General features: G+C 32.3%; 2 protein-coding genes across 3 annotated transcripts in view; both read right to left on the bottom strand.

Annotated features, from left to right (window-relative positions):
- Positions 1-533: 533 nt before the first annotated feature.
- Positions 534-26742, bottom strand: part of LOC127716493 (uncharacterized) — a 68591-nt gene continuing 42382 nt past the window's right edge. Inside the window, exons 1-8 of one of the 2 annotated variants that reach the window (XM_052222725.1) lie at positions 8393-8525; positions 7990-8161; positions 7480-7679; positions 5141-5226; positions 4238-4330; positions 2900-2957; positions 1530-1645; positions 534-1230 (exon numbers count right to left, since the gene is read on the bottom strand). In XM_052222725.1, coding sequence (XP_052078685.1) covers positions 947-1230; positions 1530-1645; positions 2900-2957; positions 4238-4330; positions 5141-5226; positions 7480-7679; positions 7990-8154 — 1002 coding nt within the window. In that variant the 5' untranslated portion in view covers positions 8155-8161; positions 8393-8525 and the 3' untranslated portion in view covers positions 534-946. Of the gene's footprint in view, positions 1231-1529; positions 1646-2899; positions 2958-4237; positions 4331-5140; positions 5227-7479; positions 7680-7989; positions 8162-8392; positions 8526-26742 lie in introns of those variants that run through there. The other variant, XM_052222722.1, reaches the window with a different exon arrangement.
- On the bottom strand, positions 18003-25876 carry LOC127716498 (uncharacterized). The gene is made up of 7 exons (XM_052222735.1): positions 25721-25876; positions 25260-25423; positions 24606-24820; positions 22854-22948; positions 20269-20314; positions 19408-19541; positions 18003-18652 (listed from the first exon to the last, which is right to left on the bottom strand). Exons 2-7 carry the CDS (start codon positions 25383-25385, stop codon positions 18348-18350), a joined length of 921 nt encoding a protein of 306 aa, XP_052078695.1. The 5' UTR covers positions 25386-25423; positions 25721-25876; the 3' UTR covers positions 18003-18347.

Below are 26742 nucleotides of genomic sequence, written 5' to 3'. Positions count from 1 at the left end.
TAAGAAATAAGACCGGTAAACATATTTCAATTTCTTTAGTATAAAATGTTGCAACAAGATGAGTTAAATGCTCAATAGACATAATAGATATAAGAAGATGTGGTATGTGTGCCAATGAGACAACTCTCCATTCAAGTCACAATTTGTAAAAGTAAACCATTATAGGTCAAAGTACGGTCTTCAACACGTAGCCTTGGATCACACCGAACAGCAAGATATAAAGAGCGCCAAAAATGACTAGTGTAATACCATTCAAACAGGAAAACCAACGGTCTAATCTATATAAAATAACGAGAAACGAGAAACACTTATGAACCACATCAACAAACGACAACCACTGAACATCAGGTTCCTGACTTAGGACAGGTGCAAACAAATGCAGCGGGTTTAAACGTTGTAATAGGCACCAACCTTCACTCTAACCTGAAACAATAGTGTAACATCACAACATAGAAAGACACACTATACAATATCAATTGAAATGGCTTAACTCAATCAAGAGACACATCAACAAAAACAAGTGAACATACACAGAACGAATAAATTTGATCTTTGGCACAATGTAAATACAAAATTAATAAAACAAGGGGATTATATGTAAAACATAACAATCTTAAACAATAGATAAAGTTCAGAAATATTACGGACACATATTTTTAAAAAGCTTTAATTGCTTAATCAATTTGCAAGTAATCTTAACTATTGCCTTGATATAGTGCTTGAACACCTGTCGCATTTCCGCTGGTTGATAATGTTTGATTTTGTCAGTTTTTATGGACATCCCCTTCTTGGATTTGCCTTGGAACTCGGTATTTTTGTTTACTTTTTCACTTCTTGTTCATTGCGAACCAGATATTCCTTTTCGTCGGCATTTCTAAACTCATAATACACGGACTCTACAATCCTGATTTAGGCATACGGTGCACTGTCGTTTCACAACTGTTGGTCACCGATGCACGGAGCAGAACTTTTCAACGATATCATTCCTTTCCAATTCATGTAACTCATTTAAAATGACCAGTACAAAAGCTGATTCCCCTTTAAGCTTTCGCCATTTGTCAAGAGTATAATATGCCTGATTGAATACGTCACCAGAATGATTAGTTTTTATTATGGCTATCTCGTTCTCAGGAATGCAGAGTTTTATTCCAATTTTGTGAAATGTATTGTCTGTGGCTATAAGTTTGCTGAGATACAAGACATGTTCATCCCTAAGAGGTTCATTGTAATCTAGAAAAAGAAGAAAATTACCAAATTAAGTATGCCAAAAGTGTATACATTAATATATTTATCTACATAATTATTTTCTACTTCAGTAACACAAAAGAGATAATAGATTTAGGAACACTTTATGTACTTATAATGTGGTTAGTTTTTATGTGTTTAGCGTTTTATTTACACAGAAGTATATACGTAGCTGTCAATTAAAATCAGTTTTCAATATATTATTGATTTGAATCCTTTAGACTTTAAAGGCCAATCAAACTGCAAGATTGATTCCATGTCAATGACAAAACTAATATACAAACCGTGTTCTTTCTTCCAACTTTCAAGAACAGAAGACACGGCCACGCAATCATCTTCCAAATCACAAACCACAGAGATGTCATTAGGTACCAACATTGGATATTGTTCTATATTCACTCTGTAAAAAAACAAAAACTGTAGGTTAATACAGTGTATTTTAATATACATGTAGCTGATGACGTTATGCATCAATAACTGGATTTAGCATGATGGATGGAATAATTGATTGATTAATGCATGGATGATTAACGCATCAAGCGTAAAATTTGGGGTAGACAACAATAAGTTTCCTACTGTACAAAAAGGAATTGGCTCTCGTCCTGAACAGGAAGCCTACTTTTTACTACACTTAAACACGTTTTTAAAATGTTACTACAAAAGATAATTGTAGTATATCACAGAAAGACGATTCATGTTGCTGACCAGCCATTGCTATAACTTCAAACTGGTGCAACTTTACATGGGAATCATTGATACCAATTATTCCAAAACTGTCTGGGATATAAAATTATGATCTACTGGACTTTTTATGGCCGACATTAACGCAAATGTTGAGATACGTGGTTTGTCGTCACATCCCGTCAAAATGAGAATGTTGAATCTGATGTCTCATGTAGGTAAAGTTCAACGCTCTCATGTACGTCAAATACTGTTTACAATTAATTTTTGAGGGATGTAGATGGCCTGTTGAAAGTCAAAGTGTATTTTCCAATGAAACATACCTTCTACAGAGTCAAACTGATTAAAATACAGATCCTGTGTTCAAGCTTTGCTTACAATGATCAGACAACACTCCGTTCTAGTTTCTGTTCTGGTAAGTATTATATCAGCCAATGAAATTTCAGCCTTCAAATTTGTGAAGGTGTGTATTAATCCGACAAAACCAGAGGATCCCGAAAGGTCTTTAAAACAGTAAGTAGAATGAAGTGTTCTCAGATCCTTGTAAACAAAGCTTGGACATGTCATCAGTACTTTAATCACTGTAATGTACTACAGAGGCAGGCTGAATTTCCCGACCTTCATCTCGGTAGATACATTTTATAAAACGTACCTAATTGGATTTATTGTTAGTTTGTTCTGGTCCTGTATTTTCATGAAATATTTGCTACTGGACATTGAACAAACAACATTTAATTAAGCACCGCTTGGGAAACCTTTGATTTGACTTGACCAACCCAAGAGACACGATCGATCAGGACCCTAATTTAAGGCGATTTTCATTCAACAATATACGATCGATTCGGGTGAAATTCATTATAAATTCAAAAGTTTTATGCCTTATTGGAAAAGAAATAAATACATACAAAGCAGAATAATTTAATATATATCTTTATATTTCGGAAAGATACGTATACAAAGTAACAACTTTTACCTTTCAATTTGGCCTTTGGAATGGATGATATTCTGTTCGATAACATGTTTCTTTTTACCTGCAAGTATACTAAAATGTCTTAAATTCAGAAGTAACAGAGATCAAAATTCACTTACGAAAGGTTGGTCTAATCATACTTCATTCTATATTTTTGGCTCTGTCGCAGCATATTAAGTATGTCGTTTGTCATAGATTTCATGTTCATTCATTTGATGGGAAACTGGCTGTGTTTTATAAAAATCAATTTTGTATGCATGTAACATCTTGCACATTTATATTGTTAAAGATTTTGAATGCTGCAACCAAAACGAAACAAAAAGTGTAATTGGTCATTTTTAGTTAAGAAAATTATAAATTTGTAGGGTCGGACAAAAACTGAATTGTTCTTTTCACAACCAGCATGTACCCTGTCTTCTTATGCAGGCAATGTGAACTGAGGTCAAAATTGTATAGGACAGCCGACAGCCAGTTACACATTCAAACATTCAAGGACTTCAGTTTCTCAATATTTGAATGTACGACGATGTTTGTAGACATTTTGGCGCCATCCTACTTTTTAGTGTAATTGGTCATTTTTAGTTAAGAAAATTATAAATTTGTAGGGTCGGACAAAAACTGAATTGTTCTTTTCACAACCAGCATGTACCCTGTCTTCTTATGCAGGCAATGTGAACTGAGGTCAAAATTGTATAGGACAGCCGACAGCCAGTTACACATTCAAACATTCAAGGACTTCAGTTTCACAATATTTGAATGTACGACGATGTTTGTAGACATTTTGGCGCCATCCTACTTTTTAGTGTAATTGGTCATTTTTAGTTAAGAAAATTATAAATTTGTAGGGTCGGACAAAAACTGAATTGTTCTTTTCACAACCAGCATGTACCCTGTCTTCTTATGCAGGCAATGTGAACTGAGGTCAAAATTGTATAGGACAGCCGACAGCCAGTTACACATTCAAACATTCAAGGACTTCAGTTTCTCAATATTTGAATGTACGACGATGTTTGTAGACATTTTGGCGCCATCCTACTTTTTGAAGTTAGAAACTGAGTACACAAGAGAAACAGTAAAATCTAGTGTTAGTTTTGTCTAGGATATAGTTTTAAATGGAACAAATTACTCAAACAAAGTTTACACACACGAATTATAACGAGATTCAAATAGGGTCTGTACACAATGTAACCAGTAAAACGTTACATAATTGAGCATATTAAGGTTTTTGAGTCACGGTTGCAATATAACAACGTTGAAAATCAATATAAACGGTTTGCCATTAAATATAATACTGTTTTCTTTATGTATGCACTGAGCGCCATATAGTATGTTAAGACTCACCTAATCGTTTTCTGTGCAAGCAAAATAGTCCTACTGTAGTAATCATAGTAATAACTAATAAAGCTGGAATAACGGCTAGTACATAAACACTATCTGTAAAACAAATGGAAAGCAAATTTTTATCCTTTAATGTATTTGTTGACGTTTTAATATTTTAACATATTATTTTTTTTTTACGGGTACCACAGACGTTGTAATGATCTTTGTATCTTAACTAACTTATGACCACCCATGCGTTTGAAAACTGTATTCGCATATGTGTATATACATAGATCGAACTATCTGATTTACTGTTTTTAAAACATGAATTTTTGCTTACATGTGTAAAAAATGGGCAACAAAAATATACCGATGTTCAAATCTCATGAATCTATTAATATGTAAAAATCATGAAAAAAAAAGAAATCCAAATTGAATCGACACCGGGGTCGTTGACAGCATAATCGTCTATTGCTATGCACGCCTCACATTAAAATTGTTAAGGTATAGATTGTCTTTTGTTAGGCATTGCAGTAAGATAAACTTGATATTTATTTTCAGATTCAGGTTTCTATATTTGACCCATCCTTGAAAAATATTTTATTTGTATATTTGATATGCAAGATATGCAAGTAAAAATACGATTTATCATTATAACAAACTTTACATTTTTTTCAAAAAGTTTTATGATTTTGTTTGAATAGAACTCAAATGTTTGTACAAAAGCTTTGTATAAATATATTTGAAGGAAAATTGCGTAATATTGTAATGTATTATCAATTTTTGAAAAATTTAAGATGTAAACAATTTTTCGACAGTAACAGAAACCATAACAGTAAAGATATGATCATTCATAAAAGATGTGATATTGAAACTATCTGCTTACATATCATATACACTCAGGCTCAAAGAAAAGTAACTTACCGTCTCCTTCGTCTGTTTTCTCATTTCTTAGATGTACATGGACAGTTTCTGAATCTGAATAATCTGTAAGTCTAATTTGATGGGAGCTGAAATTAAAGAACTGGGAAAATAACATAAATACTATAGAAACATCGGAAGTGAAAATAAAACCAGTTATTGAATAAGTACAACCTTTTATTCACTCAAACATATTATCCCATTGTGTTTGTTATTTCACACGGATGATATTGGCCGAATGGTCAAGATGGTCGATTGTAATCTACCAAGGTTTACGAAAGAGATCCGGAAGTTACCAACGGGATATTCAAATCATAAGTAAAAATGACAACGCAATGGCAAAAAACAAAAAAACGACCAAAACACAAACAACAGTATACAAACCACAACATAGAAAACTAAAGACTGAGCAACATGAAAACCACCAAAAATCGGTGGTGATTTCAGGTGCTGCAGATGAGTAAGCAGTTCCTGCTCCACATGTGGCATCCTTCATGTTGCACATGTAAATACAAACTTGGTGAGAAGTCTCATTCGGTGATGTCACATAAAAGGAAAAGAAGACGGAATTGTGGTTACGACAATTGAAACATATTTCGTCGTAATCTGTAAAACAAGTATTCAACAACGGTCAACCAACTCGTGATGACGTTCGTAAAATTTTCGAAGTGATGACTTCAACTTCACCACTTTGAGCCCTTGGTTAAATTGCTTCCTTGTAAGCAGCAACCCTCTATCAAGGAAGTTATGATAGAAAATGCAAACTCTGGAATATCGTCTGAACTGGGAGATATATGCTCTTTATTTAGACCCTAAATAGAGACGGAAAGTTCACAATTGGGAAACCAAGATCATCTCTTTTGTCGTAAAGTTTTGTTCTCAACCGACGGTCAATTTCTAGATGTAAGTGTAGATATGAGGAAGATATAACTGTATTTTTTGTATCTTTTATTTCAAGTAGGGACAGATGCGTTCAACATAGTCATCCACAATTCCACATCGGAGCTTCTGTATTTGACATACTTATATGTAACAGAATAAATAAGCTTGCTGATTCATTCAGAATTCAAATTCTCGGAAAACATTTTTTCTAGATATGTCAAGAATATAAACTTGAATCAATTTGTGATTATGATCTCCTGACAAAAAAAAAACTTAGTAGTTATTGGATGATACTGTTTTGTTCAAGGCAAACTGTTATGTCTGATTTTGTCCAATTGTTATTACCGATCCTATAAATTCTGACTAAACTTGGGTGTTTTATATCTAACTTTTCGGTATGGTTTTGCTCATTATTGATGGCAGCACGGGGACCTATAGTTACTTCCATTTAAGTCATTTTGGCTATGGTAGATATATATAAAACATTCGTCACCTGTGAAATTTTAGAACTGTACTAGCTCATATCGCACATTATTTTTTGGATGCATATCTATGCAGTCCCTGTTGTAAATATTAAACCTGCGTCCACTTTAATTTTTTAGAATGATACAAGCGTGGTTCGGTTTTTAATTTGTATAACGTTAAAGATTGTTTTAGTTAAATCAGAATAGATTGTGACTTTGAAACAAAGAATAATAATAAAAGCGCTGTTCCTTTGCTTTTTGTGTGTTCTTGCTGTACATGTACTTATTTTGTGTCATCGATGGATTCCCCATATCCTTTGTTTTTCTATGATATGATTCATTTTACTTCGTCATCATCCAACTGATGAAGGCTATTTGTTATCCAAATATTTATAGATACTTATATTTATTGTTTCCTTCTTTTAATATTGGTGTTGTTTTGTACACTTTCTAGGCGTATATATAATTTATTTATTGTGTACAGAATTGTTTCAAATAACGACCCAGCGCCCTTGTAAGAAAGATCGTTGACTAATATCTGACGTTTTATATATATATATAGATATATTTATTATATAAATTAAAATTTGTAAAAATGTCGATATCTAATATTCTTTAATTTCATAAAATTTACCTACGTCCATTTACCTACCGGTTTCACCTTCAATCATCAGGAATAATGAGGTTGTCCTTGACGACGTTTGATTGTTTGTATGTGACGTTTCTCTTATTGTTTTTTCCCGGTTCAGTGTGGGTTTGAAAATGCTGATGAATTTCTTTTCCTTTATTAAAACTAGTAGGATAATGGACGTTTTCGTTAAATTTTTTGAAATATAAAGAATATTAAATATTGTCATTTTTACAAATTTTAATTCTATCTGTATTTACCTTTTGCGCAAGTTTATGGACATTTATTTATATTTATATATATATATAATCATGTTTACTTGTGAAATTTATTAGTTATAAGATCAAAATAGTTTACCCATTACTTACAGGTCTTGTAGAATGTTTCCACATTTTGCATTTGACGTTTGTGTACATTTTCGCAATTCCACCCTTCCTTCACTTGTACAATTTCTACAAAGTCTGCATTCTTTGAATGACCTTGTCTTACTAAAACACCCAGGAGAACAAGCTGCACATCGCCTACATTCCAAGGCGCCATGAACTGGATCAAATTCAACTTTCCTGTCCTTCAAATAAAGCAAAAATTGTTATTTTCAACTATATTTCTACATTCAGGAAATGTCAGAAATAAGATAAACGTAATTGATATGCAGTATAAAAAAGGCGAAATGAAGGAAAGGCGAAAGAGATCAATGTTGAAAGAATAAACGAAATTAAAGTTACCAATTATGTAATTGATTGCTGACAATATGTACCGTATATATGTATCTGTTGTAACGGGTTTTGCCGTCAACAGAATTCATATCGTAAATAAAATGTTTTCTAACTTTCTTATGGTATCGGTTTTAACCTTTTATTAAACCAAATTAAGATTACCTTCAATTCTTCCATACCAAACCCAGGAGGACATCTGTCACATCTCTTGCAAAAGTCTCCTTGTGATAGATAGAATTCGTGTTTTCTGTAATCACAGTATATGTCAGTCTTAATTGTCCAGACAATTGTTAGATGGAACACTAAAATAGTAATAATGCTGGACATGCTGAAGCTGAAAAAAGAAGCATTTTTAGTGTGCAATACTGATTTTAAAAAGGTACTGCTTAGCTTGTATAATTATAAAGATGGTAGTACATGCTAAAAACTATAATAACAAATACCTAAAATGAAAATAATATATTCTATCAAATTTAAAAGATGAAATGCGATTATGATATTTACTTTGGAACCAAAATGATCAGACCAATATATAATTTAAAAGATGCTAAACTATCTCTCCTACCTTGCGTGCCGAAAAAGACTTCAGGTGAGTGAGTCATTCATGACTTTAAATACTATAATATCGTACAGACTACGTAATCTCATTCATTCATTACATGTGAGATTTTTATCTACATAGTATATGACAATACGATGGTTACCTCTCTGCTGACGTCAGACATGCTGCGCAATATGTTAAATGGTGTTACATTTATGATGCAAATGACTAAATATTATTTGGCTGGCTTATTTATTCATTTCCATATCCTGTATTTGACCAGATTTTTTATGTCAGTTCTTACCAGGAAAGAATCAGATAGAAAAAAAACGAAGGCATTTTGTACTCGAGGAATGTGTTCTTTGTCAAAAGATCAATTCAAAAGCAGTAGTGCATGGCAATCGAAGAGATATTCATGTGTATTTGATTTTAATGAAACATTGGCTTATTTTTTATTAAGATGCCAATAGAAAATGAACACCTGTGATATATGTAGATATAACACAACGTTAATTCAATATTCATCGACACAAAAAAGGTTAAATTCCATAGAAGAGAGCGAGATTAAATAAGTGATTAGGCATCGGATGCGTCCATGATGGACAGGAACAAAATAAGCTGACAAACCAGTGAAGAACGTTGGTAAAATAAAGATTCAACTTCATCAAAGAAATAAGAATGGACGGTTATGACACAGCGGAAGCACATGCAATAGCCTCTTAGGAAATGAATCCAATTAACAGACAAGAGCTATGAAACAATGATTACATATCAAAATTAGGACATGTGGTATCAATACCAATGGGACAATTATCAATCAAAGGACAAAAACGTAAACAATTACAGGTCACCGTATGGCCTACGACAATGAGGAAGCCGATATCGTATTTAAAGCTATAAAAGGTCATAGGGTATCTAAATGGGGAAACGTACAAAAGGGAAAATCATTGGCTCAATGTATGCTAATAACACTAATAAAAAAATGTTAGGCAGGCGGCAATCAATGACAACCCTTGGAATACAATCTCTTTTTTGGTACAGACATCGTTTCAAAAATGTTTATTAAGCGCTCAACCGTCACCTACCCTGAACGGTGGTGTCACATTAAATCATCAAAACAACTGTCGGAACAAAAAGAGATGGTAAGAGGTTCAGTGCATATAAACATCAAAGCCACTGCACGACGTCTTGGGAACGATACAAATTACAAATCTATGGAATCTTGGTGACATGTCATTTAGAAACGAGGTTTTTACTGTATGAAGTGTTGAAAGGATTGGAGTCTCGGTCTGAAGACGACGACGATTAGTTCGACTATTTATTCTTTTCCTAATCACACCTTCCAACTTTAGAATGCTAATTTATTACTTGTCAATTCCAATTTGGTTATCATTTGAAGAACAAACTTCCTTATTGACATTCTTACTGCTTCTTTGGTCACTACGACTATACCTTCCCTCACTTACAACTATATCAGCAATATACCTGGAGCAGTATTACTATTATTCCATCCTGGAACAGTAACAATACCTTGCCATCGACACCAGACTTAATATTCTATACTGAAGCAGCAGTAGTAACATAAGCTAGAAAACTCTTTACAAAGAGTAAAATCAGCACACTTTACTGTATTCAGCAGCTGAAAGTCATTATGAATTAAATATACGAAAAGACAGGGGAAAGCTTTTTTCAACGACACCAGTGAAAATAGCTAGGTGAGAGTGACTGTCAATCTCACCACCATCTTCAACGCTACCTTGATCCTGAAAACCAAAAAATTGAAATGAGCGTTCCTTGAAAAGTTTACACATATTAGTATATGAAATGTTCAATAAAACAGATAGTTTAATACTAACAGAATCTTTTAAAATACTGATAGATTTATCCCCTTTGTAAATTAAATACGGAAAACCTCTTTTGCCCAGTAGTCAGCACTTCTGTGTTGACATGAATTATCATTGATTTTGTTATAATCGTAAATTAAATGTTTACAAAACTTTAATTTTTTCAAATTTACTAAGGATTTCCTACCTAAGGAATGGATTACCTTAACTGTATTTTGTAAAACCTTTCGGAATTTTGGGTCCTCAATGCTCTTCAACTTCGTACTTTATTTGGCCTTTTTAACTTTTTTTATTCGAGCGTCACTGACGAGGTTTTAGGAGACGAAACGCGCGTTTGGCGTACAAACGTTTAATTCTGGTATCTATGATGAGCTTATTTAATACATAATATAAAGAAATACCGCGAAAATGCAGATGAACTTCCCCACGAAATATAAAGGATAAAAACCAGGGCAAAAAAAAAAATCGCAACACTTTGAAGCTCGTCATTGAAACTTACGATAAACATGGAGGACACTTTTATTTAGAACGTAAACCTTTAAGAAAACATTCTTATCCTGAAATTTTACATAAATGTTCCGTAATTGAACCAATAAATCGCAGACCTAATCTTGAGCTTCCTTTGTACTCTGTTTAGATATTTTTATTTCGTATTCAAAATTTTGTAAATGCACAGCTGAACGTGGACATAAAATGGAAATTGGAACCGTTCCGTCCCTAGAACCTTTCAATCCTGAATGCGAAGTAATAACACTTACAATGATAGCCTACATTAGTTCCATCCAGTCAAGTAGCTTGTTGATGCCCAGGCGTTAACTCGATCGATGTCCTCTTTTTTTGACAGGACTTTTTAACTCTCCCGCATTGCTTTCATAGATGATCATTGAAAAGTACATCATATAGATAAGAGTAGACCTTAAAAAATCATTAGCCAAAACGGGCCGACAAAAACATGGTCCAAACATGTTCAGGTGTAACACCACTAATTCGGGCCCAGTGTGAAAGAACATACCAGAATGTAGTATATTTAAAACAAAAAAGTCCTACGCATGGGTGTAGCGTTCAAAATATGTAGAATGTTTTGGCTTTTTTAGTATTAAATGAAAGCTGAATGCCTGGTGATCATTGTAGAACACTTTTTGACTTATAATTTTGAATAATAAAACCATTCTAAAAAGTTTAAAAAACAGGATTGATTTTGCCTGTTTCTCAGGTCTGAAATTCCTGTTTTAGTACTTCCGAAGTTCCGGAAACCAGTACTCTCTTAAATGCAATCAAAGGTATGTTGATTTTTTCAGTACAAGACACATAAGGTGTTGCTTTGACATGCAAAGCAAGTCACTTTATTTGAACTTAAGACAAAAAAGCTGGGACGACGAGTTAGTGGTGTTCCTCCATCATGTTTAATTTAGCATGTTGCACTGTCAAATATTTTTGCTAAGTCCTGTTATCCTTTTTATTCATTATTTACAATCGTTCACAAGTGCAAGCTTGACTTACATGATCAGAGAGGTATATTGTGGTGCTCAGGATGCGTACGCAAATCCTCTTTCACTACCAGCATTAGTGTTGTTGCTAAGTAAAATTAACATTCCAATTTTTATCAACTTGTTTATCTGTTTTCATTTATGATTGATCGGCTTTTTTGCATAAACGTAAGTGACAAATATTAACTGAACATTCAAGAAAAAAGTTGAAAATATATCTAAAAGACATGTACTACAAAGTGTGTCGACCGATTTGAAAGGCGCGTTAGTTGCCACTATGTGTTGGATTATGCCATGCAACAGGCCAACTTCGGAACCCTTAAATAATTGTTATAGAGATTCTTTAAAGTGCATGCAAAGTGGGTTGCATGCACTCACCCTACACGAGACATATGTTTTAATATTACTATTTAAACCAGACGATGGTGCGTAGTTATACGTTCCACACATCGAAACAGACGTTTCCATTTCAAGTAAGGGCCATCATGCTATACACAACTGAATGCAATGCTGTTTTGTCTGCGTCGAAACCAGATATTATTGTTCTTTATTTGTGATGAATTTTTCACAGCTGTCAAAAATTGCTAATTGTCCAGTTAAAAAATGTCTAATCAAGGTCAATTATAATTACAACTCACATTCTATTAAAAACGGCCAAAGCGACGATAGACAGAAAGGTAGAGATCGAAAGAGTAAAAACACAATTTTGGATAAAAAATACTATTTGCAAAAACCTTTCAGAAGTTTTCCTATTAAACCAGTTTTGAAATGTTTGGTTAATGAGATTAAAATACATGATTTTGGACACACGTGTACTTAGGAGTCATGCATATTCTAAAACAGTATCGTATTGCAAGCGGGGTGTTGCACGAATTTTAAATATGTGTTCAAACCAGGATTATGTATATATTATATTGACATGTTTACAAGTGACGTCTTACTGCATTATAACAGTTATCTGCTTATCTATACTTGTGACTATTTGTATTAGTTAAAAAATAGTTTTTAATTACGTCACAATAAACATTCACACACAGGAACTTTTAAAATCAGTTATTTTTGTTTTGTAAACATGTTTACTTACATACATTTACATATTTACTTATGTCTTACATTAGCAATATCAAAATATTTTAATTGGCAATGCATTTAGCGATCAACAAAAACACTTTTTATAAACTGTTCTAATGCTGGCGTGATATTAAAAAAAATGAAACTTTTTCAATCGCTAAAAATGAATTTATTCCAAATGTCAGTCAAATACTGAAATTTAGAACTACAGAGTATTGAAGCAGTAATATTTACGTATTCATACATTGTAACACTGAAGGCAAACTATATGTATGAATTTTTAATTAATAAACATTCTGGAATTTGTTTACAAATAAAAAAAGTTTAATATTATTACTTTATTAAACACATTTTTTACCAATAAGAGGGTAAAAGGCAAAATAACAATTACAATTAACAACAATATAAGTATAACAATTAATAAAGATAAAATTAAAAAAAATATATTAAACACACAACACGATAAATGACTTCAAGTGCCCTCTGTCCTCAGTTCTATAGACTGTTTAATAAAGGAGTCTTAGGATTTCACTTGATCTATAGAATATATTTCATTTTGTTGTCAGAAAAATCTTTTAATATTGTCATTAACCAAAATAAGAAGTGATATCTTTTTAGGACAAACAATACGTCAATGAGTGAAATCAAAACTTCAAAATCGTCAGATACAGGATATATGATTAATTTTTATATTCTTTTAAACACTTCAAATTAATCACACGATATTGTGTCTAGAGTACTTAACCTTGACCTGAACAACTAGTGACCTAAAATAGGTGTAAAAACAGGAAGCAATAAACAAGTAAATATGTTTTTTGTTTCTAAAAGTCGCCTTATATTTACTTCAGAATATAGAAAATTCCATAATACAAATGCGTTTTGGTTTATGTAAAAGGACAAATACATTGAAGGACAATGTCGGGTATTTGGTATGTGCGGATGCCAGAATTAAAAGAATCTCAAATATGTACAATTTACTTATAATTCTTCCATACAAAAATAAAACATTTTAATGATATGTTAAATATATAAGTCAAACACAATCCTATACAATTTAAGACTGGCCTAGGTATTGTTGCTACCAGTGGCGGATCCGCGGAGCGTAGAGGGCGTACGCCCCCAACCACACTTTGATCGCCAAAAAAAAATCTCACGTTCTTCACGATATCTATAATTTTTTAGTAAAAAATCGTCCAAAACAAAATTTACATCCGTAATAATGATGGCGGCATGGCACCGTTTTTTTTAATCAGTCTTTTTCATTATGGCATAGGCAACATATGATATAAATAGCAAAATTTCCTTGCTACCTTTTTAGGTCCAAACCATTGTATGGTGTCGATGAATCGGAAAAAACAGTTGCGACTGTCATACAAGTGAGAGTTTTAGCTAGCTATAAAACCAGGTTTAATCCACCATTTTCTACATAAGGAAATGCCTGTACCAAGTCAGGAATATGACAGTTGTTTTCCATTCATTAGATGTGTTTGAGCTTTTGATTTTGCCATTTTATAAAGGACTTTCCGTTTTGAATTTCCCTTGGAATTCGGTATTTTTTGTTATTTTACTTTTTTCTGATGCTTTCAAATGTTTGCATTTGAGTAATGTTTCGTATGCTTGTGATTTTACATTTGTTCTTACGATTTTCTTGAATTATTTTGATACTATTGTTTGGTTTCCAGTAGAAAGTCATTCATTTTACCTAACTTATTTACTCTTTTTAACGTTATATCAAACACTGGCTTGTTCAAAATTATAGTATGATGTGATCTATTTCTACCTTCAACTTTTTGGGGATATACCGTGAATCATAATCGTTGACGTCATTACTGACCTAAAAATTTGCTGACAAAGGAGTGTTCCTGTTTACGATTGTAAATATTTATAATATATATATATGTATATATAAAAGTCACTGTACTATATTATGTCGCTTTTTATTATCACCGCTTAGTCTTGGATAAAAAGTTCTACGTTTCTTTATACAAACAGGATACTAAATTGTAAGATTATAATTACGTAACGATAGATATTGAAATCTTGCGAAAAATCCTTTCTAAAATATATTAAGGGCCCTTTAATCAAACTTGTTGTTTAGAATGAAAGAAACACTGGGATTAGGTGGTGTATACATGTATATTTTTATTTGCAGTATGAGAGATTATTCAGGAATCTTCAGCACTTGGTCGGTACCACTGGTAGTTGACTGTAAGTCCACGAAGGTATCATCAGATCAGTGGTCTGTGCTTCTTTACTGAAATTATTTATAACATTCTTTTTAAAGATTTATGTACCGTAATGATTAAACAAAAAATCTTAGAGAACTGAGGTTCAAACATTTAAAGGTAGAGTTGACCTTACGTCGATTTTAGATTTTATGGTTAGTTCCCTTTTGGTAATATAGCATCTAATTACGTATTCATGTACATGTATTTACACATCCATGGCTGAAAAACTTTTGGATTTAAGCGTTCCTCACAAAAGTTAATGCAGAAAAGCGCTTCATCTCACCAAACTTATGGATCAAAATTTATGATTGTTATTATCACTCACTATTATTGAGTCTGTACCGCCATTAATGGACTGCTAGTCTCCGATATATCATCTGCTCAGTAGTCAGTACTTATAATCGGATATGTTTTATAACATAATTTGATTAAACTCAACGTTGATGAATTTATAAATTATTTAAGAAAAAAAGTTCCAGCTCCCTCAAACAATGTTGAACTTGGATGGATTTAATTTTTCTTTATATGTCCCATTTGGTCTAACAGCTCGTCTTGTTTTAAATAGGTATACATACACATTCTTGGCTTTAATCTCTCGATTTGAGCGTTTATGTCGAAGGTTAATCCTGGAAAGCGTTTTGAGCGCACCAAATTTTATCGTGCTATTTTATTACAATGTTTACGTAGCTCTGGGTCGATACCGCTGATGGACTGCTAGTCTCCGAGGAGGGTATCGTCAGCTCAGTAGTCAGTGAGTTCGGTACTGCCATGATTTATAACATACCATTATGAAATTCACCGTTTTTTAATTTAGAATTTATAAGGAAGCTAAGGTTCCAACTCCATCAGGCAGAGTTGACTTTAGCTGGATTTGGCTATTCTTTTTAAGCCCCTTTTGGTCAAGCATTCAGGTTTTTATATATTCTTTGAATTCTAACTCTTTAGTGTGAGCTTTCCTAACGAACTTCAAGGTAATTCGAGAAAATTGCTTCTGACGTTATTTACATTTCATGTGGTCTGAAGAACACACTTTGTTGTTTTGTAACATTATAGTTCTTTGGCAAGTTCTTATATACCTACATGTATACATCTCTAGAATTCTTAAAACAATTTAACGTCACTGATGAGTCTTTTGTAGACGAAACGCACGTCTGACGTACATACAAAATTTCAATCCTGGTATCTATGATGAGTTTATTTAAAACAGCTATAGATGCAAGTTATGTAGGTGTTCAGACAGTCTTACATCTAGAGGGTCAAAATAACGGTGATCATCAAGTGAATGATACTTTTCAACAAAATTTGATAAACATCCAAAGATTTATTCAACTATCGAGAAAGAACATTTGCTATTTTGATTCGCGCGTCACTGATGAGTCTTTTGAAGGACAAAATGCGCGTCTGACGTACAAAAGTTTATTCCTGATACATCTGTATCTATGATGAGTTTATTGTTGACTTTACATCTTATATCGTCTACTACTGATTAATGAACCACATTCCTTAACAGAAATTAAAAAAAGATTTATAAGGTGATGTTTAATTTAACAACTAGCTCAATCTGGATATAAGATACATATCTAACGTTAGCAGCAGCGGTACAGGTTTCTTTATTTTCATAATATTTTTTAGACATATGCTTCAGATAGGTTAGATTGATGTTTCTCACCAACTAGTTTTACGCCCCCACGATCTCATGGATATCTACCGTATTCGTTATTATTATCTTTTTTTTTAGAAGGGTCTGTTATACTTTCTGCAATGGAGACATTTTCGGTATAGGTTGCAGAGCGTCTGTGGCCATCCGTCTTGCAGAGAACTTCAATTTCTATAATATGTCGTTTTTGGTCAAACAAACACCGCAATAATGATTTAAACAGATCAAATAGAATCGATATTCTTAACTACTGTTTTATGACCTTCTTAAGATATAGATATAACAAGATCTTTTAAATATAATGAATATTAACGGAGATTTTTAATCTAAATTTGCCTACAAAATATAACAAATATGGCATATTTTGACATTTTTATGAGAGGGAAAAATTAAGCATTGCCAAACAAAAGAACAAACATATTTATATGAGAGATGTTGCTCGCAGACTCACAAACATCGCGGTATTTTTTTTTTAATGTTAGTAACATGTGGTCTATATTTATTGTTCAAACACTATTTGAAGATTGTTTAAATTCTGTGCATTTTTCATGTAACACGTATAGAAGGCTCTCTTTAAAACGTCATATATTAGTACACCAATTTAATGTCTTGGATCATTAACTACCCGATTTGGTTTTGTATTCCCTCAAATTTGAAATAAAAATAATACGGCGACATGTACTTGTTTCATTCTCGTTGTTTGGTCTCAAGAGAAATTTAAGTTGTCTCAATGGTATTCGTACCACACCCCTGTTTTTGCAATGATATGTTGACTTATAGATAAATACATTCGACACGACAGCACAGTTAACAAAGTTACTATAGCTTTCAAGTCCATACATATTTGTACACAATCAACAATTGACTATTTGATTACTGATTACTGCGATACCATCCCAGATGAAAGTTGAGTTTTTAACTATAAACAACTGTTATACAAGTTTGATTTTGTCAGTTTTTATTGGTTTTCCCCTTTTTAAATTTACCTTGGAGTTCGGTAATTTTGTTATACTTATTTGAATAATGATTTTAGACAGCAAGTAGACCCAGCAGTATACAGTAAATTGTTGTTCTTAAAGAGACTTAATCAGTTACAAGTCTATAAGTATTTCGGAAAAATTATATTCATACTCGTGTTTCGTAGTTTAGTGTTGTCTCTAATCTCTTTTGGATATTAGGTGATCGGTTGTACTTCAGTGCACGGTATTTTTATTCTTATTAGTGTGTTAGTTTTGTAAGCACTTGTTTAAAACTATAGTATTCATTATCATCATATTTTGTTTAAAAAAATGCTTGAAATCTAAAACTCCATTATATAATAAACTATAAACAAATTATAAACAAACATTAACTTTATATGTGTTTAATTCTACAATGATCACAGTATTATATGTATATGAGCATTCAATATGGCGACTTGAACATTGTTATCCAAACAAACACATCCAATCAACATTTTACGAAGTATACCTAACACATTCAATATGGCGAATTTGAACATTTTCGCCAAACAAACACATTCAATCGAGATTCTACAAAGTACACCTAAAAAAGTTATTAGATGAGCATTCAATATGGCGACTTGAACATTGTTATCCAAACAAACAGTCTACGAAGTATACCTAACATCTTTGATTCATAATTGATCCTGATATACTGATAGCGATGTGCAATATTATCAATGAGGCAATATCATGATGCCATATTCAATGTTCTTTGATTATGTAAATTACAAAATTTTAAAGCTACATCGTTTAAATCAAGAAGGACTATTGTATCAATAAATGTGAGTACTGTTGCTTCTGAAGCTTTCAGTTGTTTCCATTTAATTAGTGTTTTGTATGCTTGTGATTCCACATCCTTATTATTAACAATAATTATTTGGATATCATCGTCTAGTATTCCAAGATGGATACCAATCTTGTAAAACCTACTATTAGCGGCAATACTTTTGCTGATCATTGAGGCGTCTTTTTCTGTAAATTCCATTCTTTGATCTGAAACGAAGACATATTTTCTTTTGAAGTGCAAACAATACGTACAGTATCAGAGAAACAAAACGTATATAAAAAGGACATACAATAACATTCAGTACAGGAACAGCAACTATAACTCTGCCTCTTCCACTATGAGAATATTACTATGCAAATGACAAGGGCATTAAGCAGACCAACAATGAGTCAAACACAGTCATCGATTAGGTGAATGATAACAAATCATGTTGACTTAATGGATCACCCTAATTTATTGTTAGTCAAATATCAAAATATTTTGGGGTAATGTTTCCCTATATGAAAAAAAAAAAAGAATTAGCAGCTTCTAAGCGGACATTCAAAAACAATAATCGAAGGGAAACCGTAACAACACTTTGACAAAAAAATAATAAAATAATAAAAGACACAGACAAAACAAATCAATAAAACAATACATAAAAAACTAAAGATTGAGCAACATGAACCCCACCAAAAACTGGGGATGATCTCAGGTGCTCCGGAAAGGTAGGCCGATCCTACTCCACCAGTGGCACGTATCATGTTTATCATGACAAGAACAAATCTGGTAATAAGTGTAAATGGTGAGGTCACAATCGAGGAAAAAAGGATTTGATTTTTCTCTGTGAACTCTTTAACATGCCTATATGTGTTAGTTTATAGTTTTGCGCGTTTCGTCTACATAAGACACATCAGTGGCACTCGAATCAAAATAGTTGTAAGCAAAATCAAATACGAAGTTAAAGATCTTAACTTCTTACCATATTTTTGTTTGAATTCTTTCACTACACTATTGACATCTTCAACAGAATCGGTTGGACCGTCAGTTTCCAATGTACTTTTGCTGTATGATAATGATGAAACTTCTGTTGACATGAGACTTTTGTCAGAATCACTATAAAAGTAAATCATTTGTCAAAAGCTGTATTGTTGATAATATTTATATATAAGCCTTGGAAATGATTTATTAATGGAAAAACTACTCACACAAAAGAACATATATATGCATGTTAAAGAAACAACAGCATTTACTATTGATATCAATACAAAGGGGCGTAAATTGCCATTCTGAAAAAAATCAAACTGATAATAATGTTTTATTGTTACTCAAGCAGAAAATTCATTCAGCCATACAAGGGATTTAGTTTGGTGCTATTAGCTAGGTATTGTTTATCTTTTATGGACATACATACAAGTAAAAGTCTATTCAAATATTGAGTACATGTACATTATTACACATCATTTTTTCATTTCAGTCCGGATATCATTTCAAAACCAAGGTGTAGCCGATCGTCTGATATGAGTCAGAGGGATAATTGTTTATCTCATATTCAGAAGAGTGTGATATAATCTCTTTATCATACAATTCAAATAAATTTTTTGTAATCATCATAACAAATTGCGATGTCTTTTGCAGGGTATTATATCGAAATTAGTAACGGTTGGCACTACCTGAAAGTTGGCTTCCTTTAATTTCACATAGGTAAAAATATTAGAATGTAAATGTTATTGGACGATGGCATGGATCAATAGATATATGGATTTTCTTCACACCTGCGATCTGAAATAAGTTGAGCAGAATCAAAACAAAGAAATGAAAGAAACGCTTCTAAAAAATTTACCTATTTAATGAATCCTCGTGATTGTTTTCCTGTCTTCTTTGATTATCTAAGAAAATAAATAAAAGCTCGTACATTAATTTTCTTATATAATTTTTTTTTTGGAGGAAAGCAGGTACTGTCCCATTAAATATAAAAATAATTTTTATAAAAGCTACTAATATCAACTTTTCTTTAAAACTTAAACAACGCATTTTGCCTAATCGAAATTATTTTGTTGTATTTCATATCCATGAAACGCGTAAATTAATTTTACTCAATTCAAAAGAGGGAGTACATACCAATGGGCAATATAAAAAAACCATAGTCCGAATAAACTTGACAGACAGAACCATGACCAAAAAGAAAAAAACGGCGAAACGACAACAAAAGTCCTCAAAATACTACATATTATAAAACTAAAGACTGAGCAACAAAAATCGGTGTTGAACTCGGCGGATGCTCCAGAATTTAAGCAAGAACTGCTCCACTAGTGTCATTCGTCGTGTTACTTAAAGAAGTAAAATTTAGTTGATTAGTCGCATTCGATGATGTCGTAATCGCATAAAAGAGGATTTGATTGTGGTTTACACGTGGAACGTATCTGAGGTCATATGGGATACAGTCATTCCATAATAGTTTACTAAATGATGGCTTCCGTTAAATTTTCGATGGAATGACTTCAACTCTACCTCCCGGAACACTTGGTCTAATAGCCTCCATTTATGCAGTAACCTTCTGGTAAGGGAATCATAATTAAAGCGCATGTCCTGGAATATTGTGTGAAAAGGGGAAATATACTTTGTATATGCAGGCGCTTTACACATTGAAAATTTAAATCATTTCTTTTGTCGTAAGATCTAGTCTCAACTGACCCTTTTTGTCGATTTCTAGACGTAAGGCAATATTTTAAGCAGGCTTAACTGTATCTGTGGTATCCTTATTCTCAAGTTTAATGCGATTAACATAATCACCAATATTTGATTTATTCAGTGTTAAAGCAGAACATGAATTTAAAGAGAAATGCCAGCTGTTCTACATTTCTCTTGAGTAGCTTTTGTTTGAAGTTTGTCCTAAAAGAATAAAGAAACAAGAAGAGGAGCAAAGTTGGTTTCCACATGAATACCACTTGTTTGTTGAAAAACACGGCACCCAAACGTTAAAAGCATATGGTCAATAAAACCATCAAGCATTTTAATGATGGATGTCAGTTTCAGAGAACCTTTGTTTGAATGTGATTTTTTTTTAATATAAATATTTATATAAGCTGTCACTTCATGAAACAAAAAATCTGTATCTGCATTGGACTCTCTATTTTTATGAACAAGACAACGCTTTCTGTATATAAAAGGTTTGCAACAACTCTTTTTGAGGCATACGTAGGCGATCTGTAATAGTTATCCCATGAGGACGCGGTGTGTCAGTGTAAGATCACCCCGATGGCCGGAGGCCAGAGGGTGATCTTACACTGACACACCAAGTCCGAATGGGATAACTATTTTACATCCCAGCTATTCTAGATTAGATAAAAAACCATTTACGCTTCATTAAAATTTAGTTTAGAACGCCACGCAATCATTATAATATACTTTATATATTACTATATAGTATATACCCTTTATGATACCCGGGCAATGTTTAAATATTTTCAATTAACAGGAGTTTGTATCCAGACGACCTAGGGTAGGGGTATGAATCATGGGTCTATGTGCTAAAGGACTTGAGTTCGAATCCCAGCATAGACACTGGATTTTTTCTACATAAATTTTGATAGTTAATCTTTTCCGTAGAAATAATTCTAAGTTTTATTGTGGATTTGACATTCCCTCCAAAATGTTACAGAACAAAGGAAATCATGCAAAACAAAGAAACTCAAGCTAGGGTGATCTGGTAGGCATGATCCGGCTCAGATCACCCCTGGTAGAACAAAGGAGCTGTGATGTAAGTTTCAAGGCAAAAGTTCTGTTCCTTTCCAACATACTTTTTCCGGAGGCAGTTCAAATTTCCCGTTTTAATCACTGTCGATCCAATCTGCAGAATTTACTTGGATGTATTTGTAATTCATTTAAGTCATGAATAAAATGGCATTTGAGCCACTGATTGGTAAGCAAATAACAATATCAACCAATCAGGTCAGTATAATATCATGAAAGTATCATATACATGTAGTAATAAAGAAAGTCGGAGTACCTGGGACCGGGGAACCTCCGACCTTGGGTATGCATCACATAGACAAGAGAAACTAAGTGAAAGTTTTCGGAATTATTAGAAAGATTTTAGAGGGTGCCCTTTTTGTGATTCACAAAATCGGTTTTGATTTATACAGGTAAATTGTAATCTATGTGTACGGAACTTAACGTTTTAATTTTTTAGGGGTTATAAGGGAAGGGGAAGGGGTCAGGGGGTTTAGCGGAGACTTTAATTGAATCACAGTATATCACAGTATATCGAGATTGGGGATTCTAATTATTCCTATACACTTCAACTAGACCATGACCTCTTTCAGTGCTTAAATCTTATTAAGTACCACGCATTACAACACAAGTATATATGTCAAATAGAACTATTTAATCGAGAAATTTAAATAAAATTGGTATTAATATACTCACTGAGACATTTGTATATTATTATAGCCAGTGCAACTACTAACACAACAATGCTGCCCACAGATATGGAAACAATGGTAGTAAGGTTGCCATCATGACTGAAATAAAACACACACGATAATATTAACATGATACACCAGTATGTCAAACTCCCCATCATGGTGAGGATGCATTCTTCAGTGGGACTGGGAAATCACAATGCTGCCTGTAAAAGTAATTATAATGTATGTCAAACTCTTAATTATGCATCAGTAGATCAGGGGAATTTAAAATTGTTTGTGATAGACAACATAGACTTGCTTAATCTAATTTTAGAAGTGGGTGTCTCCCTTTAGCAATAAAGACAGGTCGTTACACCAAGCCAAAAACTCTTCTTAATGACCGAAAATGTAAATATTGTACAGTTGATTGTGTAGAAGATGAAAAACATTTTTTAATGCATTGTGAATTTTATTCAGATCTGCGATATAGTTTATTTTTGAAAGCAAGTGCAATTAACCAAAATTTTAACGATTTTTCTGATGTCACATGACTCTTTACACCCCCTTTTAGCAAAAATCTTTGTATTTTATGTTTAATCGCGGAAAATATTGTGTATAGTATGTTCTTTTAAATAGCTTTATTCATTCATTTTTTATGAATGTTAGAATAAGTCTTTAAGGGAAAGTGTCTCATAAGTCAGTTGTGGCTGGATACCGATATTTTAACTTCGATTTAAATCTTTATTTGTATTTTTATACTTATATTATGATGTATGATACTGTTTTATATTGGTATGTGACACTATTATAAAATATTCTGTCTGTCTGTCTGTAAAGGACTTGGTTAATATGAGGTCATTCACTTCACAGTTTGAGTAATAAGTTTCACTGCATGCAGATTTTTTATTTCCATTGCAGTATAATTTGCAAAAAAGTGCATTATTCACTTCAAAATTTTACTTAAAAATTTCACTCCAAAATCTCACTCCAAAAATTTCACTGGTAATTATAGTGTTAAGGAAATTATTGAACCAACTGAATATATAATGCACATATATTAAACTAAGTCGTCTGTGTACGGTTTTTTTAAAATTTACGACGAATCCGTAACGTATATCGACACAAATATTTCATTCAATGATTGCTGAGTGAAAACTTTGGCTAGCAGCCAAACTTTTGGGTGTTTATAGATACAGTAATACCGAAGTTTACCGATTGTGACCTTGATAAACAATCAACACATCTAATCATGAGCACGGGAAAATAAGTGATATATATTAATGAAGCGATGTTTAATTAGTATTTTTTTTATATTATTAAATCAGTATATGTGTACGTGTTTTACAGTAAAACTTTAATAGTCATTCAAGTATTTAAAACATATTCAACTTTTTTGTTGAATTTGTGGTATTATTATCATATGATTTTAGTCACTTTGATAAATATTTGGAGGGATTTTATTCACTCTCAAAAATCGGGAGGGATGTTAATAAATCAGATAACAATCGTTAGTAATATTAGGAACTGAGAATGGGTAAGCATACTATCCTGCTCTGCAATGTGGTAGTCTTTCAAAAATATGAAAGGATAAATGCAAAATATGTTTCACCTCCATAAGTGGAAACCTTCTTCTATAGTTAACAAGCAATACTTCTTCTTTTTTATATATATATATATATATATATATTACTTTTATCATTTGTATTATTTGTGTATTTATTCTTTTAACAACTTCGTCATCAACGAACGATGCACTTTGTACTAATCCAATTACCTATTTGAACCCGGCTTTGATGGCTTTATTTCTCCACATATGGCATTTTGTTTTGGTGTACATATCTGTGTTTCGGATCTTCCAACTGTCCTACAATCTTTACATGGTAGACATCTATCAAATGATAGGCTGTCGCTATAGAATCCCTTGGGACATCGGATACAATGACGACACCCTAACGCACCGTGAACTGGATCAATATCAAATTGCCTTTCCTAAATAACATAGTAAAAAAGTAAAAAATTAAACAGAATGATTCATAATAGATGTGTCCTTTCGATTTTCAAAATGCTAAATGATTTTATCTATAGTGGAGATAAAAATATTTCTAGACAAGATTTACCAAGGTCCATATCAATTCTAATTTCCAACATATGTTTTATAAGGGGGGGGGGGGGGGGGTATAAAACACACATTCTCTTTTATCATGAATGATCATTTTCTGATGTGGTATTGCACTTTGTCCTTGCTATTGTTATTTTTTGTTGTAGTTGTTATTGTTTGGTTTACTTTATTGTCAAGTCAGATTATTTTTTTACTATTTTGCTGTTGTTTATGATTATAATGTTGTTGTTGCTGTTGTTGTTGTTGTTGTTGATGATGGAAATAATGTTGTTGCTGTTGTGTTCGTTGTCTCTATTTATTTATCATTACCGTTATTGATACCAGTCCCAATCCTGGAAAACATTTGTCACACCTTTTGCAGAATTCGCCTTGTTTGTTATAGTACATATTATGAAGATGGTCACAGTAGCTTACAACCTCTTTGATTGGAGCCATGGCTGTACATCAATTTCCGTATTAAATATCTGACCAAGCTGAAACAGAAGTACATGTATTGGATTAACTTTCTACGAGTTGAACGCATCTCGTTATTATATTTGGTTAACCAAAACCAGCAAAATACATTTTTTTTACTTCGGAAGAAGAACAATTCAAAGGTCGTATTACAATATTACTAGTTTAACGCCAACAGCTTAATTTAAGCGCACAAAAAAATCATGATTGTATAAACATGATAAAAATCAAAGATATATAAAAAGGCGGGTCCTAATTTAATCATTCATATTTGACACAATAAATTATAATTTATATACTCTTTATCATATACCTACCATAATATATATTATAAGATGTATTATTATCATAATCCTGGCATTTACAATTATGATACATCTTATAACCTAAGAATTAAAGGATTCAACTGAAAAAAAGTTTATGCTATCCTACATTTGTACTTCTTTAATGGCCATGACATTGATATATGATATTGAATGAAATGACTCGCATAGAACATAAACATATGACGTCAAGAGTGTTACCTTTAGAATCAGTTTAATGGGATTGACAGTTCATATGTACCCGACTTTCTGGTATTTTTCAAGTAAACAATTCAGTTAAAAAAGGTGTCTGTTGTTCCAAAGGCTTCTATCTGTTAACTTTAATTCTTACACTAAAAGCATTTCGGGGCAAAACATTAAACATGATAGGGTATAAATCCTACGACATTAAAATATATTGCGAAAAAAAAAATCATCGAAAATGAAGATGCCAGGCGCCCAAAAAGATTCATCAGTGACGTTCGAATGAAAAAAAAATAGAAAGGCCAAACGAAGTACGAAGTTGAAGAGCATCGAGGACAAAAAAAATCCGAAAGGTTTTGCCAAATACAGATAAGATCAACGTCACTGGTTGGAAATAAAAAAAAACATCTCTGAAAAAAATGTTTAAACAAGGATTGATTTTGGTGTACATTGTTTTCAATTTAGAACTAAAACAAGAATATTGAATTAAAAAGAATTTGTTTAAAACAAAATAAAAACACAATAGACAAGATAATCCCGAAAACAACAAAGACCGCTCTAAAATATTCATAAAAAATTATCAAACTATTACTACTAATATCAATTATAATACTATGAATTGATTGTTGTTTGCTCAACGTCCAGTGGCAAACATTTCATTTTCAAGACACGTATATAATAAAAGTAGTAATAATAATATCAATAATAATAACAATGATAATTATAATAATAATGATAATAATACTAATAAAATTTTAACTCTATAAACATAATTAATTTAATTGATTGCACTCTTGCTGTGTGACAAACATGGCGGTATAAACAAATGACTC

This window comes from Mytilus californianus, unplaced genomic scaffold (genome assembly GCF_021869535.1).
Source record: "Mytilus californianus isolate M0D057914Y unplaced genomic scaffold, xbMytCali1.0.p SCAF_9, whole genome shotgun sequence".
Taxonomy (NCBI): domain Eukaryota; kingdom Metazoa; phylum Mollusca; class Bivalvia; order Mytilida; family Mytilidae; genus Mytilus; species Mytilus californianus.
The sequence above is the reverse complement of the archived record's forward strand: the minus strand, read 5'-3'. Positions and strand labels throughout refer to the sequence as shown.

Coding starts and splice junctions, on each gene's coding strand:
- LOC127716498 (XM_052222735.1), bottom strand. CDS start 25,385: ATGGCTCCAATCAAAGAGGTTGTAAGCTACTGTGACCATCTTCATAAT. Junction 24,821..25,259: donor TGGGACTGGTATCAATAACG/GTAATGATAAAT, acceptor TATGTTATTTAG/GAAAGGCAATTTGATATTGA. Junction 19,542..20,268: donor CACGAGGATTCATTAAATAG/GTAAATTTTTTA, acceptor TTACTTTTATAG/TGATTCTGACAAAAGTCTCA.